The 27,876-nt window shown below is 50.9% G+C and overlaps 6 protein-coding genes across 6 annotated transcripts; 3 read left to right on the top strand and 3 right to left on the bottom strand.

Moving 5' to 3' along the window:
- Positions 1-211: 211 nt before the first annotated feature.
- J7T55_005860 (leucyl-trna synthetase) lies at positions 212-4,070 on the top strand (the record flags this gene model as incomplete). The annotated part of the gene is made up of 7 exons (XM_053137957.1): positions 212-265; positions 320-498; positions 600-1,099; positions 1,162-2,087; positions 2,157-2,655; positions 2,796-3,558; positions 3,638-4,070. The coding sequence occupies 7 exons, from the start codon at positions 212-214 to the stop codon at positions 4,068-4,070; spliced, it is 3,354 nt and encodes a 1,117-aa protein (XP_053000631.1).
- A 926-nt stretch (positions 4,071-4,996) lies between these two features.
- Positions 4,997-6,770, top strand: J7T55_005859 (uncharacterized protein; the record flags this gene model as incomplete). The annotated part of the gene is made up of 2 exons (XM_053137946.1): positions 4,997-6,554; positions 6,613-6,770. 2 exons carry the CDS (start codon positions 4,997-4,999, stop codon positions 6,768-6,770), a joined length of 1,716 nt encoding a protein of 571 aa, XP_053000630.1.
- A 772-nt stretch (positions 6,771-7,542) lies between these two features.
- Positions 7,543-8,221, bottom strand: J7T55_005858 (uncharacterized protein; the record flags this gene model as incomplete). The annotated part of the gene is made up of 2 exons (XM_053137935.1): positions 7,543-8,080; positions 8,163-8,221. 2 exons carry the CDS (start codon positions 8,219-8,221, stop codon positions 7,543-7,545), a joined length of 597 nt encoding a protein of 198 aa, XP_053000629.1.
- A 2,070-nt stretch (positions 8,222-10,291) lies between these two features.
- On the bottom strand, positions 10,292-17,548 carry J7T55_005857 (uncharacterized protein; the record flags this gene model as incomplete). Its single annotated transcript, XM_053137924.1, has 8 exons — positions 10,292-11,832; positions 11,915-12,092; positions 12,755-13,053; positions 13,686-14,132; positions 14,256-16,148; positions 16,214-16,767; positions 16,825-17,217; positions 17,454-17,548. 8 exons carry the CDS (start codon positions 17,546-17,548, stop codon positions 10,292-10,294), a joined length of 5,400 nt encoding a protein of 1,799 aa, XP_053000628.1.
- A 1,294-nt stretch (positions 17,549-18,842) lies between these two features.
- Positions 18,843-21,189, top strand: J7T55_005856 (hsp70-like protein; the record flags this gene model as incomplete). Its single annotated transcript, XM_053137913.1, has 9 exons — positions 18,843-19,381; positions 19,433-19,680; positions 19,734-19,867; positions 19,964-20,092; positions 20,152-20,385; positions 20,452-20,488; positions 20,760-20,880; positions 20,931-21,035; positions 21,096-21,189. 9 exons carry the CDS (start codon positions 18,843-18,845, stop codon positions 21,187-21,189), a joined length of 1,641 nt encoding a protein of 546 aa, XP_053000627.1.
- Positions 21,190-21,591: 402 nt separating this feature from the next.
- On the bottom strand, positions 21,592-27,040 carry J7T55_005855 (uncharacterized protein; the record flags this gene model as incomplete). The annotated part of the gene is made up of 2 exons (XM_053137903.1): positions 21,592-26,780; positions 26,854-27,040. The coding sequence occupies 2 exons, from the start codon at positions 27,038-27,040 to the stop codon at positions 21,592-21,594; spliced, it is 5,376 nt and encodes a 1,791-aa protein (XP_053000626.1).
- Between the last annotated feature and the right edge of the window lie 836 nt (positions 27,041-27,876).

Here is a 27,876-nt window from a genome sequence, read left to right as displayed (position 1 = left end):
CAGACGGAGCATTTGCACACCTGCCCATCGTGACTCAACTTTGGACCTGGAGCACCTATCAGCCTCGCATCTCAGCCCGCTAAAAGACCGCCACAGACGAAGGGTGGTGAGTCAATTCTGGGGACAAATCGTATATACATATTTTCCTGACCTTCTCCTTCCCTTACAGATACCGTATTACTAGTGCTGCAAGCGACAGCAACCACCCATCATGGCGGCACCCAACATCGTCGTGCCCGTCTCAAAGACGAAGGAGCTCAAGGGTGTAGGTCTTTCGGCCGCCGATCTGCTTTCCTTCATACTCACCCTGCCTCTGTAGACCGAGAAGCGAGACGCCCTGGTTGCCTGGGAGAAGCAGATTCAAGCGAAATGGGAGGCCGACGGAGTCTTCCGGCCAGATGCTCCAACGACCGACGAGATCCCTCTGCACTCGATAAGCCCCAAGGAACTCCGAGAGAAATATCCTAAATTCTTCGGCACCATTGCGTATCCTTATATGTACGCTCCATCCCCTTTAAACGTCCATCTACACCGAACATTCGAGGAGTACAACACAAGCAGGCTGTAGGGGTTGTGGTGCTGACATGGCTACTGGGTAGGAACGGCGTCCTGCATGTCGGTCACGCATTTTCAGACAGCAAGATCGAATTCATGGCTGGATGGGAGAGGATGCAGGGAAAGAGAGTCCTGTGGCCCCAAGGCTACCACTGCACCGGTCTCCCCATCAAGGCCTCTGCGGATAAGATCGCAAACGAGGTCAAGCTGTTTGGCCAGGAGTTCGAAAATTACAACGAGGACGTGGAGATCCCAATAGAAAAGCCGGATGGCAAGGAGAAAACCGTGCAGGCCAAGAACGAGGATGTCACCAAATTCAAGGCCACCAAGGGCAAGGCGAACGCCAAGACGGTCAAGGCCAAGTACCAGTTCCAGATCATGGAGTCGGTCGGCATTCCCAGGAATGAGATTCACAGGTTTGCCGACGCGAATTACTGGCTCGAGTTCTTCCCGCCTCTGTGCAAGCGAGATCTTTCGGCTCTGGGCTGCAGAATCGACTGGAGGAGACAATTTGTCACCACTGATGCGAACCCTTACTACGATGGTGAGAATACGCTGGTGTATATTCCCTTTTGAGATGTCTTCCTGCTAACTTACCGTCCCAAGCATTCGTAAGGTGGCAAATGATTCGCCTCAAGGAGCTAGGCAAGATCAAGTTCGGAAAGCGGTATACGATTTACTCTGTCAAGGATGGTCAGCCTTGTATGGACCACGACCGGAGCGAAGGAGAGGGTGTTGGCCCCCAGGAATACACTGCTCTGAAGTTAAAAGTGCTGGAATGGGCCCCCAAGGCGGCTGAGGCCATCAAGGGAAAGCTCCCTGAGGGTTCTAATGTCTTCTTCGTTCCCGCGACCCTGCGGCCAGAGACGATGTACGGCCAAACGTCATGTTACGTCGGACCCAAGCTTGCCTATGGCGTTTACCAGGCTTCCGACAACGACTACTACGTCATGACGGACCGCGCCGCTCGCAATATGTCCTTCCAAGGACTGCTGAAGGAGGATGGCGTCGCACCCACATCCAAGGCTGAACTGAAGGGATCTGACTGCATCGGAACCTTGGTGCATGCACCTCTGTCTCTGCACAAGGACGGCGTCCGTATACTGCCTATGGATACAGTCCTTGAGACTAAAGGAACCGGTGTGGTTACCAGCGTTCCCTCGGACTCTCCTGATGACTACGCGACCGTCCGGGAGCTGGCCAAGAAGGCCGATTTCTATGGGATTCAAAAGGAGTGGGCCGAGCTGGAAATCTTCCCCATCATTTCCACGCCTAGCTATGGAGATATCTGCGCCAAGACCCTCGTTGAGAAGCTGAAGATTGCGTCGCCGAAGGACACCAAGCCCCTGGCCGATGCGAAGGAGCTGGCTTACAAGGAGGGATACTACCAGGGAACTCTCCTAGTAGGCAAGTACAAGGGCGAGAAGGTCGAAACTGCGAAGCCGAAGGTTCGAAACGACCTGATTGAAGCCGGCGAGGCCTTCGCCTACGCCGAGCCCGAGGGCGTTGTTGTCAGCAGGTCTGGTGACAAGGTGAGCAGCCGTTTTGTGTTGACATATTCACACATGATAGTCCCCAAAGCTAACATCGCGTTTCTCTAGTGTATTGTGGCACTGATGGACCAGTGGTACATCAACTACGGTGAGGAGCAGTGGAGGGACCAGGCCATTGACTGGGTTCAAAACAACCTGAATACCTACTCTGCTGAGACAAGGAATGCTTTCGTTGGCGTCCTGAACTGGCTGAACCAATGGGCCTGCGCAAGAACGTATGGTCTGGGTTCGAAGCTGCCTTTCGATCCGACGTTCCTGGTCGAGTCTCTGAGTGACTCTACGATCTACATGAGCTACTACACCATTGTTCCATGGCTACACGCTGACCTTTTCGGACGGTCGCAAGGCAAGGGCAAGATCGCCCCCGAGCAAATGATTGACGAGGTCTGGGACTACATCTTCTGCAGGAGAGAGCTGAGCGACGATGTCCTGGAGAAGTCCAAGATTCCCAAGGCGACCCTGGAAGGCATGCGCCGTGACTTCGAGTACTGGTACCCTCTGGATGTCCGTGTCAGTGGAAAGGACCTCATTCCCAACCATCTTACCTGTAAGTGAACTTGGTACTCTTCTATTCGTCTTGCGATGGCTCAGGCGAAGGAGATGTTTTGTCTTATGGAACTTTCCAGCGAGCAAGACATAATTGAGCCCTCTGAGTTTGTTGCAGATTTGCTGACCATGTATTTCAAGTCTTCCTCTACAACCATATTGCTCTGTTCCCCGAGGAGTACTGGCCCCGTGGAGTTCGTGCCAATGGACATTTGATGCTGAACGGCGCTAAGATGTCCAAATCGACCGGAAACTTCATGACCCTGGACGACACTGTCAAGAAGTACGGAGCCGACGCCGCTCGTATTGCTCTGGCGGATGCTGGCGATGCCAACACCGATGCCAACTTCGAAGAAGACGTCGCGGATAACGGAGTCCTGCGACTGTTCAACAACAGGGAATGGATCGAGGAGGTGTCCAAAGACCCAGAATTGAGGACTGGGCCCCTGAACTCCTACCAGGACGTCCTGTTCGACAACGAGCTGAACGCCCTGGTTGCCGAGGCCAAGAAGGAGTACACTGCGACAAACTACAAACTGGCTCTGAAAGCCGCATGGTTCGACTTCACTTCCGCAAGAGACTTCTATCGTGAGGCCTGTATCGGCGCGGGTATTAAGATGCACAAGGAACTGATCTTCCGGTACTTTGAGCTGCAAGCCCTGGTCCTAGCCGTTGTTGCGCCACATTTCTGCGAGTGGATCTGGCTGGAAATATTGAAGAAGCCTCAGTCCATCCAACTGGCTCAGTTCCCCGAGGTGCCTGCCGTCAACCCTGGTCTGTCAGCTGCTCGAGACTATGTCCGCCACACATCCAGCAGCATCAACAGCGCCGAGTCAGCCCAGCTGAAGAAGAAGGCTAAGGGCAAGGAGACTGTCTACGACCCCAAGAAGCCCAAGCAGCTGACGTAAGTTAATCCGATCTCACTCTCTTTGACTATTATGTCTTCAGCGTCGATAGTAGCATTTGACTGACCGGTTCCACAGTATCTTCACAACCGATAAGTTCCCTGCCTGGCAAGAAAAGTACATCGAACTGCTTCGCGAGAACTGGGATACCGCCACCAAATCTATCACCAACGAGAAGGAGCTCAACGGCAAGATCGGTAAGATGGGCGAGATGAAGAAGGCGATGCCCTTCGTCATGCAGCTCAAGAAGCGCCTGCAGTCTGGCGAGGAACCCTCAGTTGTGCTGGAGCGCAAGCTTGCCTTTGACGAGCAGCAGACGCTGCTGGACATGGTGCCGGGCCTGAAGAGGTCGACCGGTTTCCAGAGGATAGTGGTCATCAAGATCCAAGAGGGCACCAAGAAGGGCAACGACCTGACGGATGGTGGAAAGGAGGTTGATATCAGCAGCCCCATCGGTGACAATGCTGTGCCTGGGGTGCCAAGCTTCTTGCTTGAGAATTTTGAGGCGTAGAGTCGGTTAGAGAGAAGAGTGGTGTGACTAGATACTAGACAGGAGTGACCAGCAGAAGATGATAAAATCAAAATATTGGTTGTTAGGAAGTAAACACGATGCTCAATGATCAAACGGCACACTGGAAGTCCTCGGCATGGGATGAAATGGGAATTTCTTGGTTCCATCAACACTGATGGCATACCTGAGCACCGTACAGAAGCCCAAGATCCCACACCAGGAGAGTTCTCTCCTGCTTACTTTTTTCTTTCTTGGCTTGAGACAACGCCCACTACGAATCCAAACGGGTCCAGTCGTAAGCATTCGAGGTCTTCAAGGAGCCCTTACCCAAGATTGCACGTGCAAAGTGCCAGGCGCTGAAATGAGAAGGTCAATAGCCCAAGGGCTCGAATGGGGCGACAACGAATCCAGTAGGTTTTGGTTGAGCTTGAGCACCGAAAATGCAAGCTGAAAGTCGTACTGATATGGGTTTGTAAAAATCCCAATGTGACAATGAGACTCTTTATCTCCAAGACTTTAAGACAACCCACGATGGTGCTGTTTCGAGGTCTGCGACGGGCTCTAATCAAATCCTACGAGCACATATCTGACTCGACACCGTTGCTTGGGGCTGAAGGATGCACCAGCCAGCCAACATACAATGCCGCCGCAGACTAGAGGTTGGATTGAACAGGGCCCAGCCCCCTAGCACCAACACACATACAATTCCATTTATGGCTTTTGGCCAGCCTATAGGAACGTACGGATTTGGCTTCGCTGCATAAGCGCAGTGCTACCTATCCACCTTAAGAAGTATCCACTACAAAAAGAAAAGAATAAGAGTGCCCACTAACTCACAACTTGGTTGACGGCTTGGGTACGTCCTTGATTCATGATTTGCCTTGGTCGAGGTTAGGACTGGAGCCAGATACCGCCCAAGTGACAGAATGTTAGAACCAACGTCGTTCAGGAACTCTGCCATCGGCTTATTTGGCATCCTCCTCGCAATCATCTGGCTCCGACGAAAGCTGATGCCAAAACCATATCCAGGCATTCCTTACAATGAGGAATCCGTTGGACGCATCACGGGAGATATCCCAAATTTGATCCCAATCATCGAAGCCACTAACGAGTTCTCCAACACGCTGTTCACGGTTACAACCCAGAAGCTAGGCGTGCCTATCGCCCAGCTGCTGTTCCCTGGGATTCGCAAACCCATGGTGATCATTGAAGATCCTAGGGAGATCGAGGATATCATGGTTCGGCGGAACAAGGAATTCGACAAGGCGCCAATGGCAATAGACATGTTCGCACCCATGTTTCCACACGCAACTCTTTCCCAATACACAACGCCGGAGCTGCGGGCGCAGAAACGACTCTGGCAGGATGTCATGAACGCCGAATTCCTCCGCAGAGCAGCAGCCCCCAATATACACAAGGCAGCTCTGGAGCTTGTGGATCTGTGGCGACTTAAGGCAGCATCAGTCTACAACGACCAAGCGTTTAAGGTTCACGATGACCTCAAAGACGCTGCCTTGGACGCCATGTGGGTAGCTGTTGTGGGCGAAGAACCAGGCTTGACGAGATACAACGCCAAGAAGCTGGAGGAACAGCTCGCTGGAGACCAAAAATTAGACGATGAGCCCGCCCCGCGAGGTGCATTCCTTAAGGAAGAGGTCCGCTACATCGGAGCAACTATCTCTAAGAATTCCAATCATCCTCTACCGAAGTGGGCTCAAAAGTTCGAGACATACACACCACGCTATCGGAAATTCAGACGGACTGTCCTTTCGGGAGTTGAACGTGTCATGAAGAAAGCTGTTGAGCGGTTCCAGCTGCTGGAGACAGGACAGCTTGAGTCCGATGCTTTGGACCAGTGTATGATGGATCTGGTTCTTCGCAGGCAGATTCTTGAGGCCAGAAAAGCCGGCAAGCCCCCGTCAGACCCCACCAAGGATATTCACATGTTAGATGAGTTATTTGTCATGCTGGTCGCTGGTCATGATAGCACCGCCAATGCTATCACATGGTTTCTGAGATTCATGGAATCCAATCCAAGCGTTCAAAGCGAGCTTCGGGCTGCGCTGCGTGCTGCTTTCCCTGGACCGGACCCTCCAACCGTCAACGAGATAATCCAGACTGAGATTCCTTATCTTGACGGAGCTTGCGAAGAAGGTCTCCGTCTCGCCGGTACTGCGAAAGCCATGCTTCGTCAGGCAGTAGTTGACACCCAGGTGCTTGGATGCCCGATCCCGAAGGGCACGGAGGTATTCCTCAACCTACACATCAACCGTCAGCCTGCTCCTATCGACGAGGCCAAGCGCAGTCACACCAGCCAAGAGGCCGCGAGCAAGCGCGGAGATGGTTTTCAGGGACCGGCAGGCCGTGACCTTGGTCGCTTTGAGCCAAAGAGATGGCTAGTGAAGGGCGAATCTGGCAAGGAAGTTTTCAATCCATATGCGCTGCCCAGTCTTGCCTTTGGTGGCGGATACAGGGGTTGCTTTGGTGAGTCCTTCAGAATGATTCTCGTGTTCAATTTGATTATTTACTGAACTTGCATCAGGCCGCCGTCTGGCTACAATGGAATATCGCTTTTTGGTGGTTCTCTTGACCCTGAACTTCGAACTTCTGCCACTGCCTGAGGACCTGCGCGGCTGGACCGCGCAAGAGAAGATCTTCAGGCATCCCGACTATCCTTATGCAAGATTGAAGATTCTATGAAGGCAAAATAAAGATCAAATAAGGCTCAGAAGCGCAATTTACGGAGTGTCGAAAGGGCGCTAGGACTTATAGCTCACTGTGTTTAGAACAGATATTGTACAACAAAATTATGAGTTTCTGTACATATCCTGTTCATCAAGTCACTTTTGGATTACGAATACTAGCACTCTCTCCTCTGGGATAAACTCCTACAGAAGAAAATCCATGTTTTGCCATTCAATGTCCTTTTGAGACCCATATGTATGCCTAGTGCGATACTCCCTTTGCTGCCTCTTCCAACTTTCACCGACACATGCGTAGGAAGACAAGAAGACTACGTTCGTCTGTGACAAGTGCGGGAAAGACCTTTCCGGGGCAGACTGTGAAAGAACACATGTGCTGTGAAAAGAAGTCGAGGGCTAGGGTCAGGGCTGTCAAATTGAAAAGTAATCTGTTGTGAACAGGATAGAGTAGGCGGACGCTGAATCTAGCAATTGGCACGATCCCATTACCAATGCAAAGTGATGACACTACTATCACTGTCATATTCGGAGGTAGCGAAATCGTAGCAGAGCATTGCTGTGTAGAACGCGCAGGTGACACTAGAACCTGCACAGGCCTGCGATTGCCGCAGCATTGGCGGCATTCGCTGCTGTTGGCATGAGGAACAGCGCACTAGAGGCTAAGCTGCTTATTTTCGAAGAATATACAAGGGTATAAAGGTCGGCAAGTACAAGAAAAATGCATCAAAACACTGCCTGCGTGCTGTACCACGCCGCATTCATCGTGCTCATCACAGCCGAGAAGGCAGCTTCCGCCACCACAGGTTTGCAGTCCCGGTTGGCCGTGGCGAGGTGATCCTCAGCAAGGTCTCTCCATCGGCATCCTCGAACACGGTGTAGTTCCTGAGCTGGCTGGTTCCGACCCAGGCTGGGATGGTGGCCACGTCTAGGGGCCCGTGGATCACCTGGCCCGAGACGTTGCTGGCGGGAATGGCGTCGCTGACGGATAGAGGGCCTGCGTAGCACAGCAGGCTGGGCGTGAGGAGCGTGGAGTCAGCACAAGCCTGAAGGGTCTGGGATAGAGGGTGACAGATAGGAAAGATGGAGAAAAATTTCAGGTTTGGCCTGTCTACATACTGCTTGCCGACGGCTGCCCATTCTGCGTCCGTCTGGTTCGGCTGCGCCGGAAAGGTGAGGTCCAGGGGCCGCCACTCCGGCTCTGTGGCCGTTATTGTGGCTGACATCCAGCCCTCAGGTGTGTAGGTTAGGTGTCCTACTGGCGCGGCGCCGTACGCCTCGTCCAACAGGGCCGTACCATTTTGGGTGATGCTAGTGATGGTGGCTGATTAGAGTCTTGTGAATGAAGGTCTACGCTGGACTCGTTCAAGATTGTTCGTATCTTTCTACTCACACCGTGACATTCAAAAGAGCGTAGGTACCCGCGAGGGCGGAGATGATGTCTGATTTCATCTTCCTTCGAGAAGCGTTTGGAGGCTATGGTGAAATGAGTGGATGTCCCTAATAACTTGGGATATACAATATACTGTAATAGGATACAGAATAGTTGATCTCACAGAAGGTTTGCTGGCCAGCAAGCAGTTATTATTATAGTCTACAATCTTGCAAAGTACTCGATAAACGAAGGTATAACATGATTGATAAGCACCACACGCAGGGACGGTAGCATGGGCATGGCAGCATGAGCAATCTCACGATGGTAATATAAGTTGCGGGGCTAGGGGCAGCAGTCCCAGATAGGCTGGGATGGTTCGTGAATAGCTGCGGTATCCGTCCTTGCGGCAGGGCCGGTCGACCAGAATCAGGGGCCCTTAAAACCCAATTATATTGGAAGCTACAGGCCCTTTCCCTGTATGTTCATCCCATTGCCAAGCCAATCCCAACTTACCTCCGAATGCTTATTTCTGTTTTGCCTAGTCGGGAGCCACATTTATGGATCTTGAGAATGTTTTGACATGTCTCTTTCAACGATCACAACCTTCATGTTACCTCCAATCGACATGGGGCCGAAGATCGTTTCCTCTAAGAGTTCGAAAATCAAGGTCTGACGTTCTGTGGAGTTGCATGGAAACTTTTCAGGCTGAGGGGAATTCAAATGGAGCACCTATCTCCACCGTCGCCTTGTGAACTCCTCCAGCCGATGCCGGCGGTTACTTCGACCTCGATGTGTGCTTGTCCGATGTGGTCTGCCGCTGCAGCTCTCGTGCACCTCTTTGAGGTACAATATCCAGACACGTTACTGTTGAGGTAATATAGTCGAGCACCAAACAAAGGAAGCCCTAGACTGTTTCAATACAGCGCGTGGAAGATGTCCAGCCAGGAATGTAATCACCGACCTTATGACGGCCTACTCCCTTCCCAAAACGAAGTAAAGTAAATGGTTTCAAGTCTATCACAGGGGGTAGGTTTTCTCGAGCTGCTGACTCGCCGCGGAAGGGGTACCTCAGGGGGTAACGTCGGCATTAAGTGTTCTTGCACCGCTGTCCGGAAGACCAGGGCGCTTGTGGATACGCAGGGAATATCGACTTACACGTGATATCTACGAGACAGAAGTTATACGCTTCTTATCAGCAAGGGCACCGTGAAAAATAGTATTGTCAATTCAGACGATGCATGGGGTTCTGGAAGAGCAGTCCAATTCAAGTAAAGCTAAGAACAGTTGTCGTTATTCTCGGACGTCCAAGAGGCCGAGAGTCTTGGCCTGCCGTACTTGGCCTACTGGGCCGATTCACTCTGAATAAACTTTGTATACGAGAAGAGGTCATAATGGCTCAACTAAATTAGGCTACCATGCATTGGGGTAAAGCTCACGATCTCATGCACTCGGTCCTTTGGATGCTTTCTTGATTATCCGCGAGCTTAAGCTCGGGTGCCCGGCTTGACGCGGAAACAGCGGCAAGGGAACGCAAGGCCGCGTTAATTGTAGCGTAAGCATCTGTTTTCCCCTGATGAGAATTATTGGCTGACCTTAGTGGAGCGTATCGCAACTGTATTGCAGATGAGGAACATGAGTTGACGATATACTCAAGACAAAAGGTCTTTTTGATACTCTAAAATATCGAGTCCCAAACTTGCAGCTATCAATAGGTACTGATTGGCTCCACCTTTAGAAGAGACTGCACAGCCGAGCACATGATAATCGATGTCCCTAGACCTTCCAAAGCTGGAAGCCCGTCGTGGACGGAGTAACATGAACGGCAGTGCCTACGCCGATCATCCAATGCATTCAGTATGAGGCCTCTTCTTGACTTCTAAGTGTGATATTTTAGAATGTAATACCGCCGCTTATCAGTGTCGTTCACACGATGGATCGAGGCTGAGCTCTCCCACGTCTCTCGTGACAAACGAAGTCAGAATTAATCAAATGGATTCAAATCCAAGGGCATATGATCGTGAATGAGCTTATCTGATACTTAGTGTCAGCCACAATTAAGGATGCCCCAATCGAATTAAGCACAAGAGATTGCTCATCTGTATACTTTTTTTTTCGTTGCTTGCACGGCCTGTTCTAAGAATGCTATATTATATTATCTCGATTGTCTTTCTTTGAGCTCGAGGTCTTTGCAGCCACGATTGTTCTCTCTCGTCAGAGGGCATGGGTACCGGTCCATAAATGCCAACTCTAGAGAACCTGTTTGTGCAGCCGGCTACAGAACGTAGTATCAGCCCGTGTGAGTCGAAGAAGTTGTTTGGGGTAGTTGTCAATTCCAGACAATACAAGCCTTCGAGGGCGTCAGTAGGCATCGGGATATCCGGTAGTGCCTGGAACGGGACCGTCTCCTCGCCTTGTTCAGACTCTGCTCTTAGCCAAATTACACAGCGCGAGTAGCCAAGCTGTGATGCAGTTCCCGGACAGATTACGAAGATTTCCCCTTCAAGATACAGCGATCCGCTATCAACTTGGCCGAATGGCACCAGGGTATTGCTCAAGACAATTTCGTAGCTGATCAGGCTCACTGTGACTTGCTCATTCAAATTCGGTGGCGTGAAACGTATGTATGCTTTCACTGACGCCCAGGTCCATGTGGGAAATTGAGCAAGTTGACTGCGTGAGGATCGAGGCGACTGGACAGTCCACAGGAGATCTAACGCCAGGGAATCCGCCCAAAGACCTGCCAAATACCGATCTTCTGGTCTCGTGTTGGCGTATAGTGTGGCAACGGCTGAGATGGCTGGCAATTGATCTTCTTGATTCGTGAGGGCCCGCATAGAATAACCGTAGACCAAATCTCTCCAGGTTCCAGGTGAGATGCTTACTTCTGGCCGGCCTTGGCCCTGGCCGATTAAAAGCTCGGCTAGGCGATTGCTGACCAGATCACTATTTTCTTGATCGTTGTCGAGCTCGCGGCCAGTGCGACAGATCCATCGTAGGCCGAAGGTCCCATAAACCAGGAGCCGTCTCGAAATAAAGTGCTCTTGCAAGGTCCAAGCTCGTGAGTGTATCGGCTCGGGCTTATTTACCGTGAGTGACATGATGGCTGAGCCCAAATCACCGTACGGCCCACGATACCCCACGCGGACCAGTACAGCTGGTGTACACACATTCAGGAAGCCGTGCTGGCTGGATGTGGCACTAGCAGCGGATATTGTCATGACGCTATGCCGATAGATATCGAACATTCGATTGATTTCAATAGCCTTGTCGTTGTCGTCATCCTGGACAATACAGAGGCTGTCAACCCAAAGAAAGCGTATTCCAAGCTGACGAGTAGCCAGGACGGCGTTTCTAATGGTCGCTGGTTGGTCATCCAAGTCGAAACACTCTGTTCGAGCTATTAGATTTTCGCGTAGCGTCTTGCCCATCTGGTCGCCGCCCCAGCAGTAACTCAAGGCCACATACTCGAAGTGTTTATCGGACACTTCGGTGTCTAAGCGGATGATGTTGGAGTCGCTCTGTCCTACGTCAATGAGACGTAACGGCCTGAACGTAGCCCGTTCACGTTCACAGACCGCATGGTTTACAACGCAAGTCTTAAGCCACGTCTTAGCAACCTCAAAGACCTTCTGACTTCTCATATCTCTTGTGGGCTCCCTTGCGGATATCCAGCTGGCACTCGGGTCGCCTGTTGCTGTTAGTCATAGTAACACGGCTGTACTGTAATAACTTGACTTTTTTTTGTCAGCTTATGACTTGCTGAGACTTACCTGGCTCAGCAAATATGCGCCAGCGGCGACTGATCCAATACTGCATTTCCGAGATATCTTCATACCGGTACGGGTGCGTTTGCCCTTGCCTCTGGCCCCAACCACGTCTAGTGAATTTCAGGTCTAACCAATCCAAAGTTTCGCCGTCTTCTCTAGATCGGTGCTGTTCCAGCAAGAACTGCATCAGGGGACAGCCATGCCTGGTGCCCTCTTCCACATCAGATCTGGCAAGGCGGAGATTGTATGAGCCTGAGCTTCTCAATTTGCTTTCGTTTTGGCGAACGTCAATAACGATTTTGGCACAATGCTCACATGCGTGAGGAATGACAACATGAGATGGCCCCATCTCCGTAAATTGAAAGCTGGCAGACGTGTATTCTAGCATTGAAGATAGTGTTTGTTGACTGCAAAATCGTGATACGGACGTTAGGCAACTAGAGGTTGCGTAGACAGCCGCACACTTTAGGACAATCTGATTGACTGATTTTTTTTTGGGGGGGGGGGGGGGCATCAACTGGGTGCCCTAAGCGAGTTGGGAATAGCGAACTACTTCCCCGCACGGAACCACTGTATCGGAGCCACAGAGATGAGAGAACAGTTGGCTTGGCTTGCCTGGAACTCAGTTGGAGATAACTGGTCAAATACTGCTTTTTGATCAGTAAATTGCTCCTCATTTCTAACCTCATGGATTGGTCCAACTCCTAACTTCTCTTCTCCTCTAATGAAGTGATTCAAGCCCTCTTGTTGGCAGTGACAACCATGAACGTTCCATTATAAGGATCATAAAAGGAGATGGAAGGCAAGAAGCATGTCACGACAGCGTGTACGCGCTGTAGGCACCGTAATGTTAAGGTCCGTCCTGGATCTGGCCGGCTTCAGTTGAATCTCGCCGCTACGATTTCCTCTTTTCTGACTTTGCCGCTTCCTCGCTCGTAATTTCCGGCCCGTGTCGGTCTCCCAGAGCCTCACTCTGCCATTGGTGCCGGCCGTGTAAGTCACCCTGCCGTCTTCTAGGAAACCAGCCGGCTCAATGGTCTCAAAGCTCGGTATCACCTTCCGGGGTGTCCACGACTTTGCGTCCCACCAGATGCTGGTCTTGTCGCGACTGGCCGTGACCAGCGCGGATTCTAGAGCTGAACCTGGAAACAGGAGTATTGAATGAGAAATCGATTTTCTTTCACTTCAGCATATCTATTTTCGTCCTTTTTGTTGCATTAAACTCCAAATAAAAAAGAATCATAAATATATATATATTTAAAGCTTGTTGTTCTCTTATAATTTGGCCAATTGATACAAGAAATGCTTGTTAAAAAGATGTACATTCTGCAATTTGATGTGGAATTGTGCTCACTACTAGCATCGCCCTACAGTAATGTGGGCGCCTCACTGTGTCAGTGGACTGAAGTTCCGTGTGTGTGTGTGTGTGTGTGCGTGTGTGTGTATGAGACTGAGATGTCTGGTGTCGATTCGAGTCTCTCCTAGGTTCCGAGTTCGGAGAGCCTGGAGGCATACAATGTATTGAATTGATATGAATGACTGCACGTCTTGTCTGCTTAAATCAAACTGTCCAGTTCCATTCCTCAACATTGACAGTCCTTCGAACAAGACTGCAAGCATGTAATGAGTACAAGCCGATGTTCACACATCCATGTCATCGGCGAAGATACGCAAGTAATGTAGCGAGAACGGCACCTGCTGCCTAATAAGTCGATGTCGCTTTCTCTGGTGACGGGGTGACAACGTAGCTGAGGCCGAGAAAGACAAAACTTACCTGTTAAACCCGCAAAAATGTACCTGAAGTATTCATTGTTGAGTAAATTATTGACCAACCGAGAGATAGCCTGCAGATAATATCGGAACCCAGTATCTTGCGACGGCTGGTGCTGAAAGCGATTTCTAGAGTTGCTTAAGCGAATCTCATCTTCCGGGACTGTTTCCTTGTCATCACAGTCCTCTTGCCCCGCAACCGAAGCTGCTGCATTACCTGTGTCGATTTGGGTATCCGCTTGGATACTTGAAATTTGCTCCGACTGCTCGTCTAGTATCTGCAAGATGGTGTCCTTGTGATCGGTGTCCCTGTGATCAGACAGACAGATTTCAATGAATTCTCTCAGTGAAAAGTCCCGTCTGAAAGGTGCGCCGTCCGCTGATTGGGGACCGATTTCAATGTCCTGCCATAGTTCGGGAGAGTGAAATGAGTCGCTCTCATGGCTTGGGGCTGTAAGTTTCACCAAGCCTTGCCTACCGAAATTGAATAGAAAGTCTCTCGACACACTCCTTTCTTCATTCTCACAAACGGTGAACAAAAATTCAGTGTCTGCTTTATGTCGAAGACACAAACCACAAAGCTCGCTGCGATACTGTTCGAGCCTCCTGCGGTGCTCCTTTACGTCCCCAATCTTCCTCTCTCCTGAAGTCTTGGGGATTCCCCGATAATAATGTTCGCCCAGCATGTACATCAGAAAGTGTTGCCAAAATGTTAGGCCTGCTAGATTTCCCGAGAGGTGGGACCAGTCTTCAATTGAAAAGAATGGACAATAACTTGTAACGGTGTTTGGAGAAAGCCAGCCTCGTTCGAAAAGAGCTTCGAGGACACGCAGAGCGTGGTGGGCATTTCGATGACCCCATGTCATACCGTTGCGCATGCAACAGCATGCAATCATCGAAATTGTTTCCGGCTGCTCGAAAAGCTTATGCCGGTTAGCTATGCACCACAGGGGATAGTCGCAGAGGCCGAGCCAGGTCAGCCTGGGTAACGGGTCCGTAAGAAAGTAATCTTTTCGCAAGCCCTGTTCCTTGTTGGACACAGTCTCGTTAGTCGTTGAAGCTGTGTCTGTAGCGTCCCCGACATACTTGAGGACGGAACCATAACGGAATTGCCCGTCTTCCCCCGGCCAAGGAATCAGAAGAACGGTGTTGATAGATGTTAGTTCACTTGAGCCTCCTGTTGCCAGCATTTCTTGAAGACGCTCGAGATAGGTGAATGGCTCCCGATACAACTCGTAGCGTTCTAACATTTCCAAAAGCACTGTAGTCGTGATTCCTGATCGAGAGGTGTTGTATGCTGACGATGCCTTTTCATAGAAGATGTCGCTGACTATTATATTGAGGATTGCGTCAATGTGGTCGAAGCGCATCAAGTTCTGCTCCATGTCATGTTGGATTCTGTCTGTATGCAAGAATTCGGACACGCTTCGATGCACGAAATCCAGCTCCAGGGACCAATTTTCCCACGCTGCATTGCAATTGTTCTCATTTGACGGCGCCCATATTCGCATTTTATATGGCTCGACGAGACCTTTACACCAGCCAGCCAGCTTCTTGCTAGAAGATTGCGCCCTGTCTTTGCCGCGATTTCCGGTGAGGCTGTCGAAAGGGAAGACGTTATTGTTGTCCATGAAGAAATCTTTTCCGCTCTCATACTCTTCCAAAAAGGAATAGGCGAGGAGTGACATTCTGTAATCGCCATGTCTCTTAAGCTCCATGATCATGCAAAACGTCTGGTATGCCTTTCTTCTTGCTGACCTGCCCAGGGACTTGATTATGTGGCTGTAGAGGCTTTCCAGTTGCTCCGGGAGAACATCAACCTCTCGGGTCAGTTCATAACACGACATTCCATTCTCCAGGCCCTCTCTTAATGATTTCACTACCAGTGCTACCCATAAAAATACTCCATTGGCCTTGCTCATTATTAAGGAAACAAGATTTTCGAAGTGTCCTTCTGCGCTCACATGAGCAAGCTTGTCTCGAATGTAGGTGTTCATATCATGCCTCGTCAAATCATGAAGGCGGATTCTCAGTGTTGATGTGAATCCATCCATGAATACCGGATGCTCGCGACTCGATACGCAGATTTTGACATTTTCGGATGCTTTTACTGTCCAGTGGCAGAGTAACTTTACTAAGTCTCTATAATCGGCTTGTACGGTGGATTGGAATTCGTCGAGCCCGTCAATGAAAAAAGCAAAGCAACGCTTTTTGAGCCAGTCGTGAGATTCAATGACTGCTGCAAAGGCTTCTTTGATATCTCTCTCTGAAATTTCGATGACTTTGGGTGCAAGCCATGGCGCGGAATTGGCCCGCGCCCATTGAGCCGGCCAGACTTTGGGTACCAAATCAGGGCATTGGCTGAATATTTGGTAAAGAAGGCTAGTGTAGAGTCCTCGGAGCGACTTTTCATAGTCCGAACCAGCATTCCAAAAATAGAAATCGGCGATGGTCAACTCACGGCCGTCTGTGTCCACAAACTCAATCAGTGACTCAAACTCTGGCCGAAAATGCTGCGAATTCCGTGCTTACCTGCCCAGATTTTGAGTCTATCTTGAGTGCGAGAACTCTCCCGTATGTACTTCATGAGCGTCGATTTTCCAGAGCCGAGCTTCCCCGATAGGTGGAACACATCACGTGAACTTCCGCGAGCCAGCCATGTGTTAAGCTTGTCTCTCGCACGAGTTTTCTCAACATCTTCGATATTTCGAAGCTGAATGGCGGCCTCTTTAGCCACAGCATCCTCTGCATGCTCAGGAAGAAGTTCCGAAAACACTGTCTTATCAGTAGGCTTGTCTTCCAATATCCATTCGTATGTGTTAGAGTGTGTCTCAACCACCATGTTGGAACGTCGATTCATTCCTTCGAACGAAAGAGAGTTCAAGATTCTTTCCTGAGCGATTACGTTGAAAACTTTCTCCTCCTCCTCAAGAAGCATCACCAGCATCGGCTTGGCTTCCGAGGTTGCAGGGGTCAGACTGATGTTTTTGCGTAGCTGTGCGACCTGACTCTCAATTTTGTCCAGCTTGATTTCGTCCGCTTTTGATGCTTGCACCAAGATGTCGAGCTTCTCAAGGGTCTCCTTCCTACGTTTGTGTCAGCGGCAAAACCAGGCGGAGGCTTTGGAGGGCAGTTGAGCTGACCTTGTAAGGTGACTAAGTTGTAAATGTAGTTGACCCCGACATTCGTTAAGCCTTGCTTCTAAGCTTGCCCTCTCGCTGTCGTAGACCTTGTTTCGCAGTGCCGACAACAGACTTTGAGCTTTGGAGCCTGGGTTCTTTGATTTGACTTTGTCCAGCAATAAATTCAATTCAGTTGAGAGCCCATGGCATTCTTCAGCCAGAATCCTGAGACCTGAATCTTCTTCCACCTTGTCGGACGCTCTGGAGAGCAACAGCCCTGCTGACATATGTTGCATCTCTCGCATAATCGTTTCACGGCTTTTATTTTCCTCGAGCACCCCATGCTGAGAGTCGTGGATTTTCTGAAAGCCCTTTAAAAGACGGACGCTGAAGTCAATGAAAGAGATTATGTTGCTAGCAAGCCCGATTGCTGTTAGAGGATCCATGAAATTACCAGCCGAGAATGGTGAAGGTCAGGTGACAAGTACTGAGGGTTCAGTTTGAATGTAAAAAGCCGATGTGTTGAGCTGATCGGAGGATGGGAGTCAGCTTGAGTGCGCGAAGTTCGGTTGAATCACGGGTGATCCAGGCAAGTGAACGTCCCCGCTCTGGTACGATGACAGGGCGGGTTTGTACACCCAAGTGCTTACGGATTGTGCGACAAGGGGATAGGACGATGTGATTGGATGCCTCGGGCTTCCTCTGCTTCCTGCGCGTAGCGTTTTGAGCTGCGTGCATCTGTCATTGGGACCCACAGAGTGCTGCATCCAAATGATAAGTACATAGCTACGCAGGTCTGTCGATCAAATGCAGCGTGAGAACAGTGAAATAAACAGAGCAATAGATACGTAGTCATAGCCTGACAGATTCTCATATGGTCTTTTGGGCGCGTGACAGCAGACAAGGTAGAGGGAATCGAGTCTCTGATTATCCGAAAAGGTATATGGAATATGGTCTGATCATTTTATTCGCCTTTTGGAATTGACAGGCCACTTGGACATGAGCCGACACGATCATGTTTGGTAAGACCAAGGCAAGGAAGGTCAACAAGTGAGTCCACGCATTCAAGTAATCGTATATGAGGACGTGAAAAGAAGGACACATGTACGGGACCGCGAAATTTATCCAGATGTATGGGCTGTAGTTGACACGGTTGCGAAACTTACTCTCACCGGCGCAACACGAGGGCCAGGAAGCAAGATCTGTGTGGTTTCCACTAAACTCTGTCGTCAACCGTAACAGGCTAGCCGCCAGCCGAGCTTGTGCTGACACCCATCCGCCTTGCTGCCTGCGCAGTTATTGTAAAATAAGGATTCTGGGTTTTGAACACGTTTGCCATTGGTCCCATTTGACACATGAAGCATATTTGTCCTTCGAGTCCGTCGACATAAATCAGCATCAAAGAATTAACACAACTCAGGGCTTGCATCTCAAAATATTTCTGGCCGCCTAGAGGCCTTACTTCACAATCAATCTGGTCTAATAATCAAGGACCTCGAATCTACGAACGACGTACTTCCGCAATGTTATCACAACAAAAGAAAACTAGATGGGGCTTGTCCTTCATCATCCTCTGCATTGCCATCCTTCTGACTCCTCGTTGTCACGCTGGCCCTACTCCAGCGGGAGAGTATGAATATGGTACAGTCATCGGCATCGTCAGTCTTCCCCTTGATCCTGGAATTTCCTCTCTGCTGGTCTCAGTCAAATGTCTTCTTATGAAAACTGACCTTCCCCTGTGTTGGCTAGGACATTGGCAGTGTGAGCCTTACCATATCTAGAGCAATCAAAGGAAAACTCCTGCCACTCGGCTCGCAGCCAGATCCTGGATTAGACGTGAGACAAAAGTTTGCTGACTAGTCCTAGGAAAACTCACGAGTGGGAATAATAGAGAACGGCATACTTAATATTCTAGATCATATACCGTCCTGTGTCGCTATTACAGACAACGATGTTCTAGTGGGCAGAGGTTCGCACTTTTTTTCATCATCAGCTAGCAATCAGCACGGCCTAACAATTTCATAGAAGCAAAGAAACAGATGTTGGACAATCCTTCTCGTACCATATGTGACTTCATACCGCTCCTTGGCCGAAATGGGTCCGATCCGATATTACAAGAGGCCATCACAAGTCTGCCGTACCAGGTCAAAGAGGGCAGCGGTGGGCCAGTCGTCACCTTTGAGACGCGCGGGAAGAAAGGTTCATTAACGGTGGAGCGAGCCGCAGGTATCTTGATGAGTAACCTGAGGGACACCGCTGCAAAAATAATTGGCGATGACGTCCGGCACGCCGTGGTTGCAGTGCCGACCAGCTTCAACAACCGCCAGAAAGAAAGTCTCAAGGCGGCCGGTCACACGTACCACCTGAACGTGCTACGAACTGTCAGCGCCTCAACAGCCGCAGGCATCGCGTACGAGCTGGACAGCAAGAACGGCGAACGCAATGTGGTTGTCCTCGACATGGGTGCCAGCAAGTCCGAAGCGACTGTGCTCAACATCGACCAAGGGGTTTTCGAGCCTTTGACAACAGTGTCTATACCGATGGGCGGGCACCAGTTGAACAAGAAGTTCGCGCAACTGTGAGATATGAGGCTCCTCACTCGCATTATTGTGAAGCTGACGCTTGCCAGCATTGCCGCCGGATGTGCTGAAGAGGGAGTCATCCTCGATCAGCAGGCGCTGGCCGAGCTAGAAAAGGACATCGAGGCTGCGAAGAGATCATCGCTTGGACTTGGACCTGGTGACTACTGCACCGTCACTAGTTGTCACGAGAAGTGTCCTGGTCTGCGTCAGCAAATCAAAATGAAGAAGCAGGTCAATGACGGCATGGATGAATTCATCTCTACCGCCGTACTCGAACCTCTGAAGCGGGCACTGAGTGTGTAAAAGATTGAATGTTGTACTCGGAATCGAGGACTGATTGCTTTACAGAGAATGCGAATATGAAGTTGGAATGGGAATCGAGCAATCCCTGGTTTCAAAGGGCCGGCGTACCCTATATACCGTCAGACATCATCGATGTCGAGAGTTTCGTTCCCATTGGCGGTTTTAGCAAAATGCGAACGGTACGTGCTCCTCAGTTTCCAAACATACATGACGGCTGAGTAAAAGTTTAAAAGGTTGCTTGGCTTCTGAAAGGGCTTAGACACAAGATTCCCAAGGGTCCTGGGGACTTCGACGTGGATGAAGCTGTTCTAAAAGGGGTGGCCATGCAAGCTAAAGTGCTCACAGAGTATGATGACAACGATGGTTGCAGGTTGTTCGATGTGAATATGCTCAGTCTCGGTCTGGTATGTTGCCAAATCACCCAATAGAACACCCCTGATGACTGTGCCAACATTCAATACAGGAAACAGGAGAGGGGTACATGCGCAAGATTGTTCCGCGCAATATGCCGATTCCCACCCGCAAGAGACAGGATTTCACCACGGCTTACGATAACCAAGAGTCCATGCTCATCCGTGTGTTTGAAGGCGAACGTAGGATGGCTAGGGACAACTTGCTCCTGGGAGAGTTTGAGTTGACGGGCATACCTCGAGCACGTCGACATGTCCCTCGGGTTGAAGTTGCTTTCGAGGTTGATGTATGTTCCTACTCTCAAGGGCGACGACCATCACCATTGTAGGATACAGCTAAAGAAATGTGATAGGCCGACAACAAACTTCGTGCTACTGCTCAGTATAGGGGTACGACATGAAACTGGTCGCAATCCAGGTTTAGAAGCTGACTTGTATACAGACGGGAACATTGAAGCATCAATTCGTCTTGTACAAACAACAAATGACCCGACTGAACCGAAGACACTTGCTGATGGACTTACTAGAATAATACTGCCTCTATAAGAGGAATTGAGTACTCGGAACTCGAACGGCTGGTATACGAAGCAGAGTATCTCTACCTGAAGAATTCCGAAAGACCTTCGTGAATATGTGCTTTGCTGACTATGTCACAGACAAGAGTTCGAAGAAACTGGGCCGGTCGGCGTACCGACCATGGAGCGCTACGTCGAGTTTGTGGAGGGGGCTATGGACAGAGGAGACGTTATCGATCCGCCCGGAGCTACCGATGACTGGAAAGAGTATGAAAAACCAGCCCAAATTGGCGGAGCAGGCTAACGTATTTTATCAGAGAAGCTCGCGGTGTCGTCCAGGCTACAAGAGATTGGCTGGCCCGCGACTCTGCGACGGCCTCGATGGCGGATTTCGACCGAGAGAAGTCAAAGCTGTGGGACGTGTAAGTCATCGGTCCATTAAAAACTCAAGAGACTCATTTACTGACTTGTGTATGGCCTAGGGCGCGCAAGTTGCTGAGTTATGATCCTGTCGGCAGGGTGTACATTGTTGGTAGTAAGATGCAGCGTGACAGAGTACAGCATGATGAGCTTTGAAACATGGGCCAGTTTTCAAAATGAGCCAAGACTGTCATGAAAGCAGCAGTATCTTCAGACAGACAGTCAAATTAGAGGATGCATTTGAGGTGCGAAGCGCTCGAATTTGCGTAATTCATTGCATTCGAGATGAGCTACGGCAAAATCCAGACTCTAGGAGAGAAAACTGCGTTCAATATATGAAAGACCACCGCACAAAGTAATTTTCGTTCATCGCCCAACTCATGCCACGGATTTAGCTTCTATAATCTAGGACACACTGATCTATGATCTTTGCACGCAGATGAAAGTCTTTTCTAGCTGACAATCATCCAAGACTAGACCAAAGCAAACCTCAAGGTCACATGTCACCAACCCGGCCATGTAGCATGCAACCCACCACCCAAAACCCATAAACCACACTTAAGCCCACTGCTTCCTGAACTTCTCGTCGAATTGCTGCTGGACCATCTTGAACATCCGCAGCACCTGAGCGAGGTTTCTCTCCCCATCACCCTCCCACGCGGGCCCAGCAGCCTCGGCTGCAGCTTCGGCCGCCTCTGCAGCGGCAGCCTCATCCTCACTGCTCTCGTCGTCGTCCCAAGAGTCAATGACCTTGGGCTTCTTCTTCTTGGCGGGGCCAGCAGGCGCTTCGGGTTTCTTGGCTGCCTCGTCTTGGACTTGCAGGGCGCCGTGCGCCATGTCACCGGGGCCGTCGTCGGGCTCCAGCGCGTCGGAAGTCTCGCGGGCCGCGTCTTCGGCGTCTTGGACGTCCATCATGGCTAGGTCTGCGTCTGCTCCGGCATCAAGGTCCAGGAAGTTCGTCAGGCTCGTGACGATGGTCGCCAGCACCAGTGAGAAGTCCTTCAGCAGGAACCAGACGTCTCCCTTCTTGATGTGATTGTCTCGGACAAGGGCCTCCATATCTCCGTGCTTGAAGAAGTCGTAGATGTACGCGTTCCATGGCACGCCGTTGGTGTCGTCAGGGAAGAGTGGGATGTAGGGGATGGCAGACTCCTCGAGGAAGACATCACTTCGAACTGTGTCGCAAAGCTCATGGATGGATCCAAAGGAGTTGTCACAGAACCCGGAGAGGGCATGGAAAGGTGAGCGGAGCTTCGTCGGCGCGTTGTGACCTTCTCCCAGAATCCCTCCTAGACCAGCTTGGCCAAGATTACTCTTTGGTGCACCGACCTCGGTTTTGGTAAAAGGCAGATGCCTGTCTGGCTTGTCTTCCAAGTGCTGGTTCACATACGTGCTGACATACGTCCTGAAAATATCAAGTGTCTCCTGGTTATGCTGCCTTAGAGTCTGTAGTGCGTCCGCCGGTAAAGGCGGAAGAAACACGATAGAATCAGACCTGGTAACTGCTGCCATCCAATCCTTCTTGAAGGTATTCGTTGATATGCGGCCAAAAATGTGCGAGAGCACAAGAACAAGTTCCAGAAGCGTTGCTTCAGATGCAGTACGGAACTGGTCACAAAGCTTGTGGAAATAGCCTTCCTTCAGAAGGGAGTGGAACGCAAACACAGAGTTCTCCGTGAAGTAAAGATGGCCGACGAGGCCGGCAAAGTTCAGTGGGGAACCATCCTCGGAAAGAAGGTGCTGTCTTCGAAGATACTCAATGGAGAAACGAAGATGGTGCTTTATTGAAAGCTGACCTGAAGGTCCGCCCAGGTACAAACGGGTCTGCGACAGCAGAGATTGTACAGCGCTGACAGAGAAGTCAGAGTTCTTGGTATGGTGAAGCAAACTAAGCGTCCGCAGTACCAACGAGGTCGACAACGGGAAATGTCCTCGAAGATCAGGCAGCCGGGAGGACATGATCTCGTACACTCGATCTTGAGACATGCCAACGAAAACAACGTTTCCAAGTAAGTCGAATCCTCTTCGACCAGCACGACCCGCAGCCTGGTGGTAGTTGAGTGCGGTCAAAAACACAGAGTCTCCGAAGAACACAACAGTCTTGCAGGGCATGTTGAGACCCAGAGCTAGGGTGCCAGTGGCAACGACGACCGTGAGGAAGCCCTTGCGGAAGAGCATCTCGACGATTTGACGGTACTTGCGGTTCATACCAGCATGATGAATGCCAATACCACGGCGAAGCGCATTCAAAATATCGGGATTGAGATTCTTCCAGCGCAAGGACCAAATCATCCACTCGAGCTCCGACCGTGTGAGCTTGGTCTCGTCCCCGAGAGAGAAGCGCTCGATAGGAGCGTCCGGGTCGAAATTTGTTAACGTACTGGGGTCATCGTCCAGTCTGCCGTCACCGATGTCGTCTTCGTCCCGTTTGCCCTTGGCTTTTGCCTTGGTGGTTTTTTGTCTGAGCGCGTCAGCCTTGGCCTGATCCTTCTTCCACTGCTCGAACTTGGCTATCCTCTTCTTCCAGCCCGCGTCTGTTGCCTTCCATGCCTTCTCCGCCTCCTCAAGGTCAGAAAGGACACGGAACGCAATCTCTTCGCAAGCGACCCGGTCATAGTTGAACAGGATAGCTGGCAGAGCACCCTGTGAGCGAAGATCGGTCAAGAGTGGAAGGGCTGATTCCTGAAGCTCTTGGCGCGATGATGCGGAAACATGACACTGAGGTCTAAGGTCCTTCTGCACAGCTTCGAATGGCGAGCCCCGATCCAGCATCCAGGAATGGAGAGTCTTCTTCAAGGACGCCTCGTACTTTGCCACGTCTGCCTTTTTTGCAGTCTTGGGGAAAACAGTTGGCGGGCTTAACTTTTTGTCGAGGGGGTAATTTGCATTCTGATGCTTGGCCATGCTCTTCCACAATGAGAGGCAGTCACGTGGCTCGAGTGTGAGATCGTCAAGAGTCTCACGGTTGCGGTTGACGAGCGTAGCCACCGGGTGTATTGGGTGGAATCGTGACGCCGTTGAGCTGTTATCGTCGAGCCCAGGGACAGGTAGTCTCTCGACAGGCTCCTGGTAGTCCAATGTGTAATCCTTGGATGGCTGCCACAAGAACTTGCGTAGGTCGGAGTATCGTGTTTGGTGGACGACGGTCTCGAATTCGTAGCCTTTGGCCTTGGCTGTGCTTTCAAGCCATTGTCTGAATTCCAGGGGATTTCCGACAGTAGCTGACAATGCGATGATGGGGCATGGGGCCAAGAGCAGCAACTGCTCCCAAACTACTCCGTCTTCAGCTTGACCAATGGAGTGCACCTCGTCGAAGATGATACGCTTGACTCGGCGTGACCATGAGGTTGCATGCTCGGCATTGGACGGAGCCATCAGCATAATCTGCAAGATGTGTGGAACCGTAACTAGAACTTGGCATCCGGCTGGGTTGTTTACTCGATAGTCGCGAGTATGAATCCCCCAGACTGACCGTCCGTCATGCTTGTAAGACTTCGTGAACCGCGCTTGAATCTCCGCAGCAATCTGATTGACGAGAGCCTTGGTCGGGGCCACATAGACGAGCACACCGTCATCGCTTTCCTTCAACACCTTCCTCATGGCGTAGAAAGAGATGAAAGTTTTACCAGCCGACGTTGGTGCAACAACAAAGAGGCTCTTGTCTGCATCGATGGCATCCAGAACAGTCCGCTGCCACCCGTCGGGGTTGAAAGGCACACGTGGGTCGGGAGCCGGATCGAAGCTTCGCTCGAGGAACGGCCCGCAGTGCTGTAGTTGAAAGTCAACATTGACAGGGGCCAGGTTGGGTACTCCAATCTTGGCATCGAAGACACAAGAGAAGGGCAGTTTTCGAGTCGCGGACGATGACGGGTCAGTCGTGAACTCGACTGGAACCTGCAAAGACGTGGCAAGAATATTGAGCATCTTGGCAGTGGGTGGGCTCAGAGAGGAATTGTCGATACTTCGGACAATGGACCAGATCAGGGCGGTAATGCTTTTCCTTGTCTCAGGTGCATCACCCACTTGGACAAGTATGGCAGCTAAAACGTTGCAAGCATACAGAGAGACTTCTGCCCCGATTGACGATGCCAGATCGCCAGACAAAGCATTGAGATACTTGATGGTTTTGAGATATCTCTTGACCAGGTTCTTCTCCTGGGTCAATTGTTTGCATTGCTGCTCCCAGAAGACCAGCCTATCATTCGTTTTTGAAGAGGCCTTCTTGTCCTGCAGAGCTTGGCGAGCTTCCATGGCCAGTTCCTTGCCGCTCTTTGCCTTGCCCTTCTTCCCACCTTTCTGCGCGGGTTGTTTTGAAGTTTTGTTCTCTTCGCTCTCTTTTTTGGCTTCTTTTTTGGCATCCTTCCTTGGAACCGCGTTCTGGTCCCGGTTGATGCCTCCAATGATGACTTCAGGTTCGATTCTTTTACCAGAGGCATTGGTGAGACTTGCTGAGTATGCAATTGTGCTGGCCATCATCTTCTGGTCGGCCCTCATTTCCCGCCAATTCTTGGGCGGCGGCAGACGTTTGCTAGCAACCGAGACACGGGCGTTGTGCCAATGCGTCAGCTCCCTGAAGATCTTAGGAAGGCTCTCCTTCTCCGAAATGTCGGTCGGGACAAGATGGATATCTCGCAGGTAGTCGTCAAGCGCAGGCTGACTGAAAGGGAGAACGCCGTTGTCACGAATGGATTCCTCGCTGTCCTCGATGTCATGCTGAACAAGATCTGCTGCTGTGTTGAGAGCAGGGAGGCAGCTCTCCATACTGACACTTGTCAGTTCCTTGATCTTATTCGCAAATGCATGGACCTCTGCGACCAAAGACCTAGGGAGCTGTGGCTTCTGGCTCAAGACGTATTTGAGAAGCCTGCCATCCAAGAGATCAATGTGATCCCGATGGAGAGTAGGTGAGAACTGGTCAAGTAAGCCGGTGCATGTGCTTGAAAATTCTGCCAAGAGAGCCTCCGTGTCAGCATCGCCTTGATCTTGGACGGCACTGAAAGATCGCTGCGAGAGCGGTAGACGTCGGAGGAGCGCAAGATGGATGATCAAGGCCGAAGCGAAGATCAAAAATTTGGTAAGATCTTCTCGATGCGTGGTCGCCATGCTGGCGAGTGCATGTAATGAGATTGCCTCCCGAAGTGTCAGATCTTGGCCGTCTTCCCATGGTGACCACGCCTCTGTGGCACTTCGATCTCCATCTGAAAGAGTGGTGGCGTGCTCACTGTCCCGCGCGGGAGTCTCAGGCAGGTTTAGTGGCACGCGCTGCAGATTTGGCGAGGGCGAAACGACTGAGGCACGGACTCTTGAGCTTGAAAACCCGACGCTGTCTAGGAAGCAGACACAGAACCCCCTCGCTGCGAAATCGTGAGCGATGCTCACATATGCCTCTTCTGAGCTGCTGGGGCAAGCCCCGAAGGCAGGAGCATCGAGGCACATGAAACAATGAACGGCATTGTTGGCGAGATAGCGATGGAAAGACGGGCTGTCCAGGTCTTCAAACTCGAAGGATATCGTCTTGGCGGCCTCGGAGTCGACATCATTCTGTGACGACTGTTGGTAATTGAGATGTGATATCAAGACTGCCCGTATCAACAGGTACTTGGACGAGAGCACATCAGACGCGTCACGAGCCAAGCACAGCGCTTTTTGGTCACGAAACCAGATGACGTGGAAGTTCAAGCCGCGTTCATAGAGCTTTTGCAAGAAGCTCTCGACGGCATGGATGGCGTGCAGAAGTTGGAATCCACCTGCAAAGTATGGGTGAGTACTTGGCCGATGTTGATGCTTTGCTGCAAGCTAGGAAGGAAGGGAAACACTGACTATCAAGATCCACTTTGGCTTTGGTGATGCAGTACAGCATCAAGGCGTCACCATGGATGGCGAACAGCTCCTTGCCGGCAAAATCGCCCACGAGATCCACGTGCAGGGCATGGAGGGTTTTGTACCAGGCGGTAGGCCCAATTGAGCCGACCTGGCCGACCTCGTCATCAGCCGCTGACGATGACATGCTCCTCTTGTGCGAATTGCCTCAGTGGTATGTAGAGGGTGCTGAGGAGGGTTGACTATGGCAGGAGATTAGGATGGGGTGGGAGGGTGTGTGGGGGTTGAGTTGAGGGTGAGGCCTGAGAAATGATGAATGAAGAGAAGCAGAAACAGGGAGTGAGTGGGATGAGATAGATGAACACACGTCAACTCAACGCAGGCAGGTGGCACATCGATGTTGACTCGTCGCAAAATTGCTGCTTGCCTGCTTGCTTCTTGTGCTGCACCTGCATTGCACCTGCACCTGCACCTGGGCCTGCACCTGTACTTTGCACTGCAATTGCTGCTGACTGGGCAGGCACCGTTTCTTCGCCCCTCATCCAACAGATGCACGGAGGTTTGCCTCTGCAAACCCGTCAAGTCGAGTTTCAGGCAGGCGTTCCACTAATGACGTGCCGACCTGGACCTGCAAAATACATCAGCCATGTCTCTTGCTTGATACACAGGCTCTGGGTGTCAAGAAAAGTATTAATATCATTTGCTGCCCTCTCATCCACAGCTTGAGCATAGTGGAACGGTGGATTCAAGATTATTGAGACGTCGAGAGGGCCTTTTGAGCCTCAGGCTGACCAACACCAAAGAGGGCCGTTGTGGGCAGAGGACCCTGAGCCACTTCTCCACAGAAGGGGGGCCCCCACTTGTCCAGTTAAGCCGTCACCCACCCCAACTCAACCCCCAACCCAAAACCCCTTCCCCAACCCTCCTTCGTATCCAACAGCTTGGAAAAGTACGCCAGCCTCAACGTTTGCCCTTGCACAGCATTCACAGACCAGCAACAACTTGCAACCGCCCTTTGATCCT

This window comes from Diaporthe amygdali, assembly GCF_026229845.1.
Source record: "Diaporthe amygdali strain CAA958 chromosome Unknown NODE_1_length_4327563_cov_65_473760, whole genome shotgun sequence".
NCBI lineage: Eukaryota > Fungi > Ascomycota > Sordariomycetes > Diaporthales > Diaporthaceae > Diaporthe > Diaporthe amygdali.
This window is presented reverse-complemented; position numbering and strand designations above follow the sequence as displayed.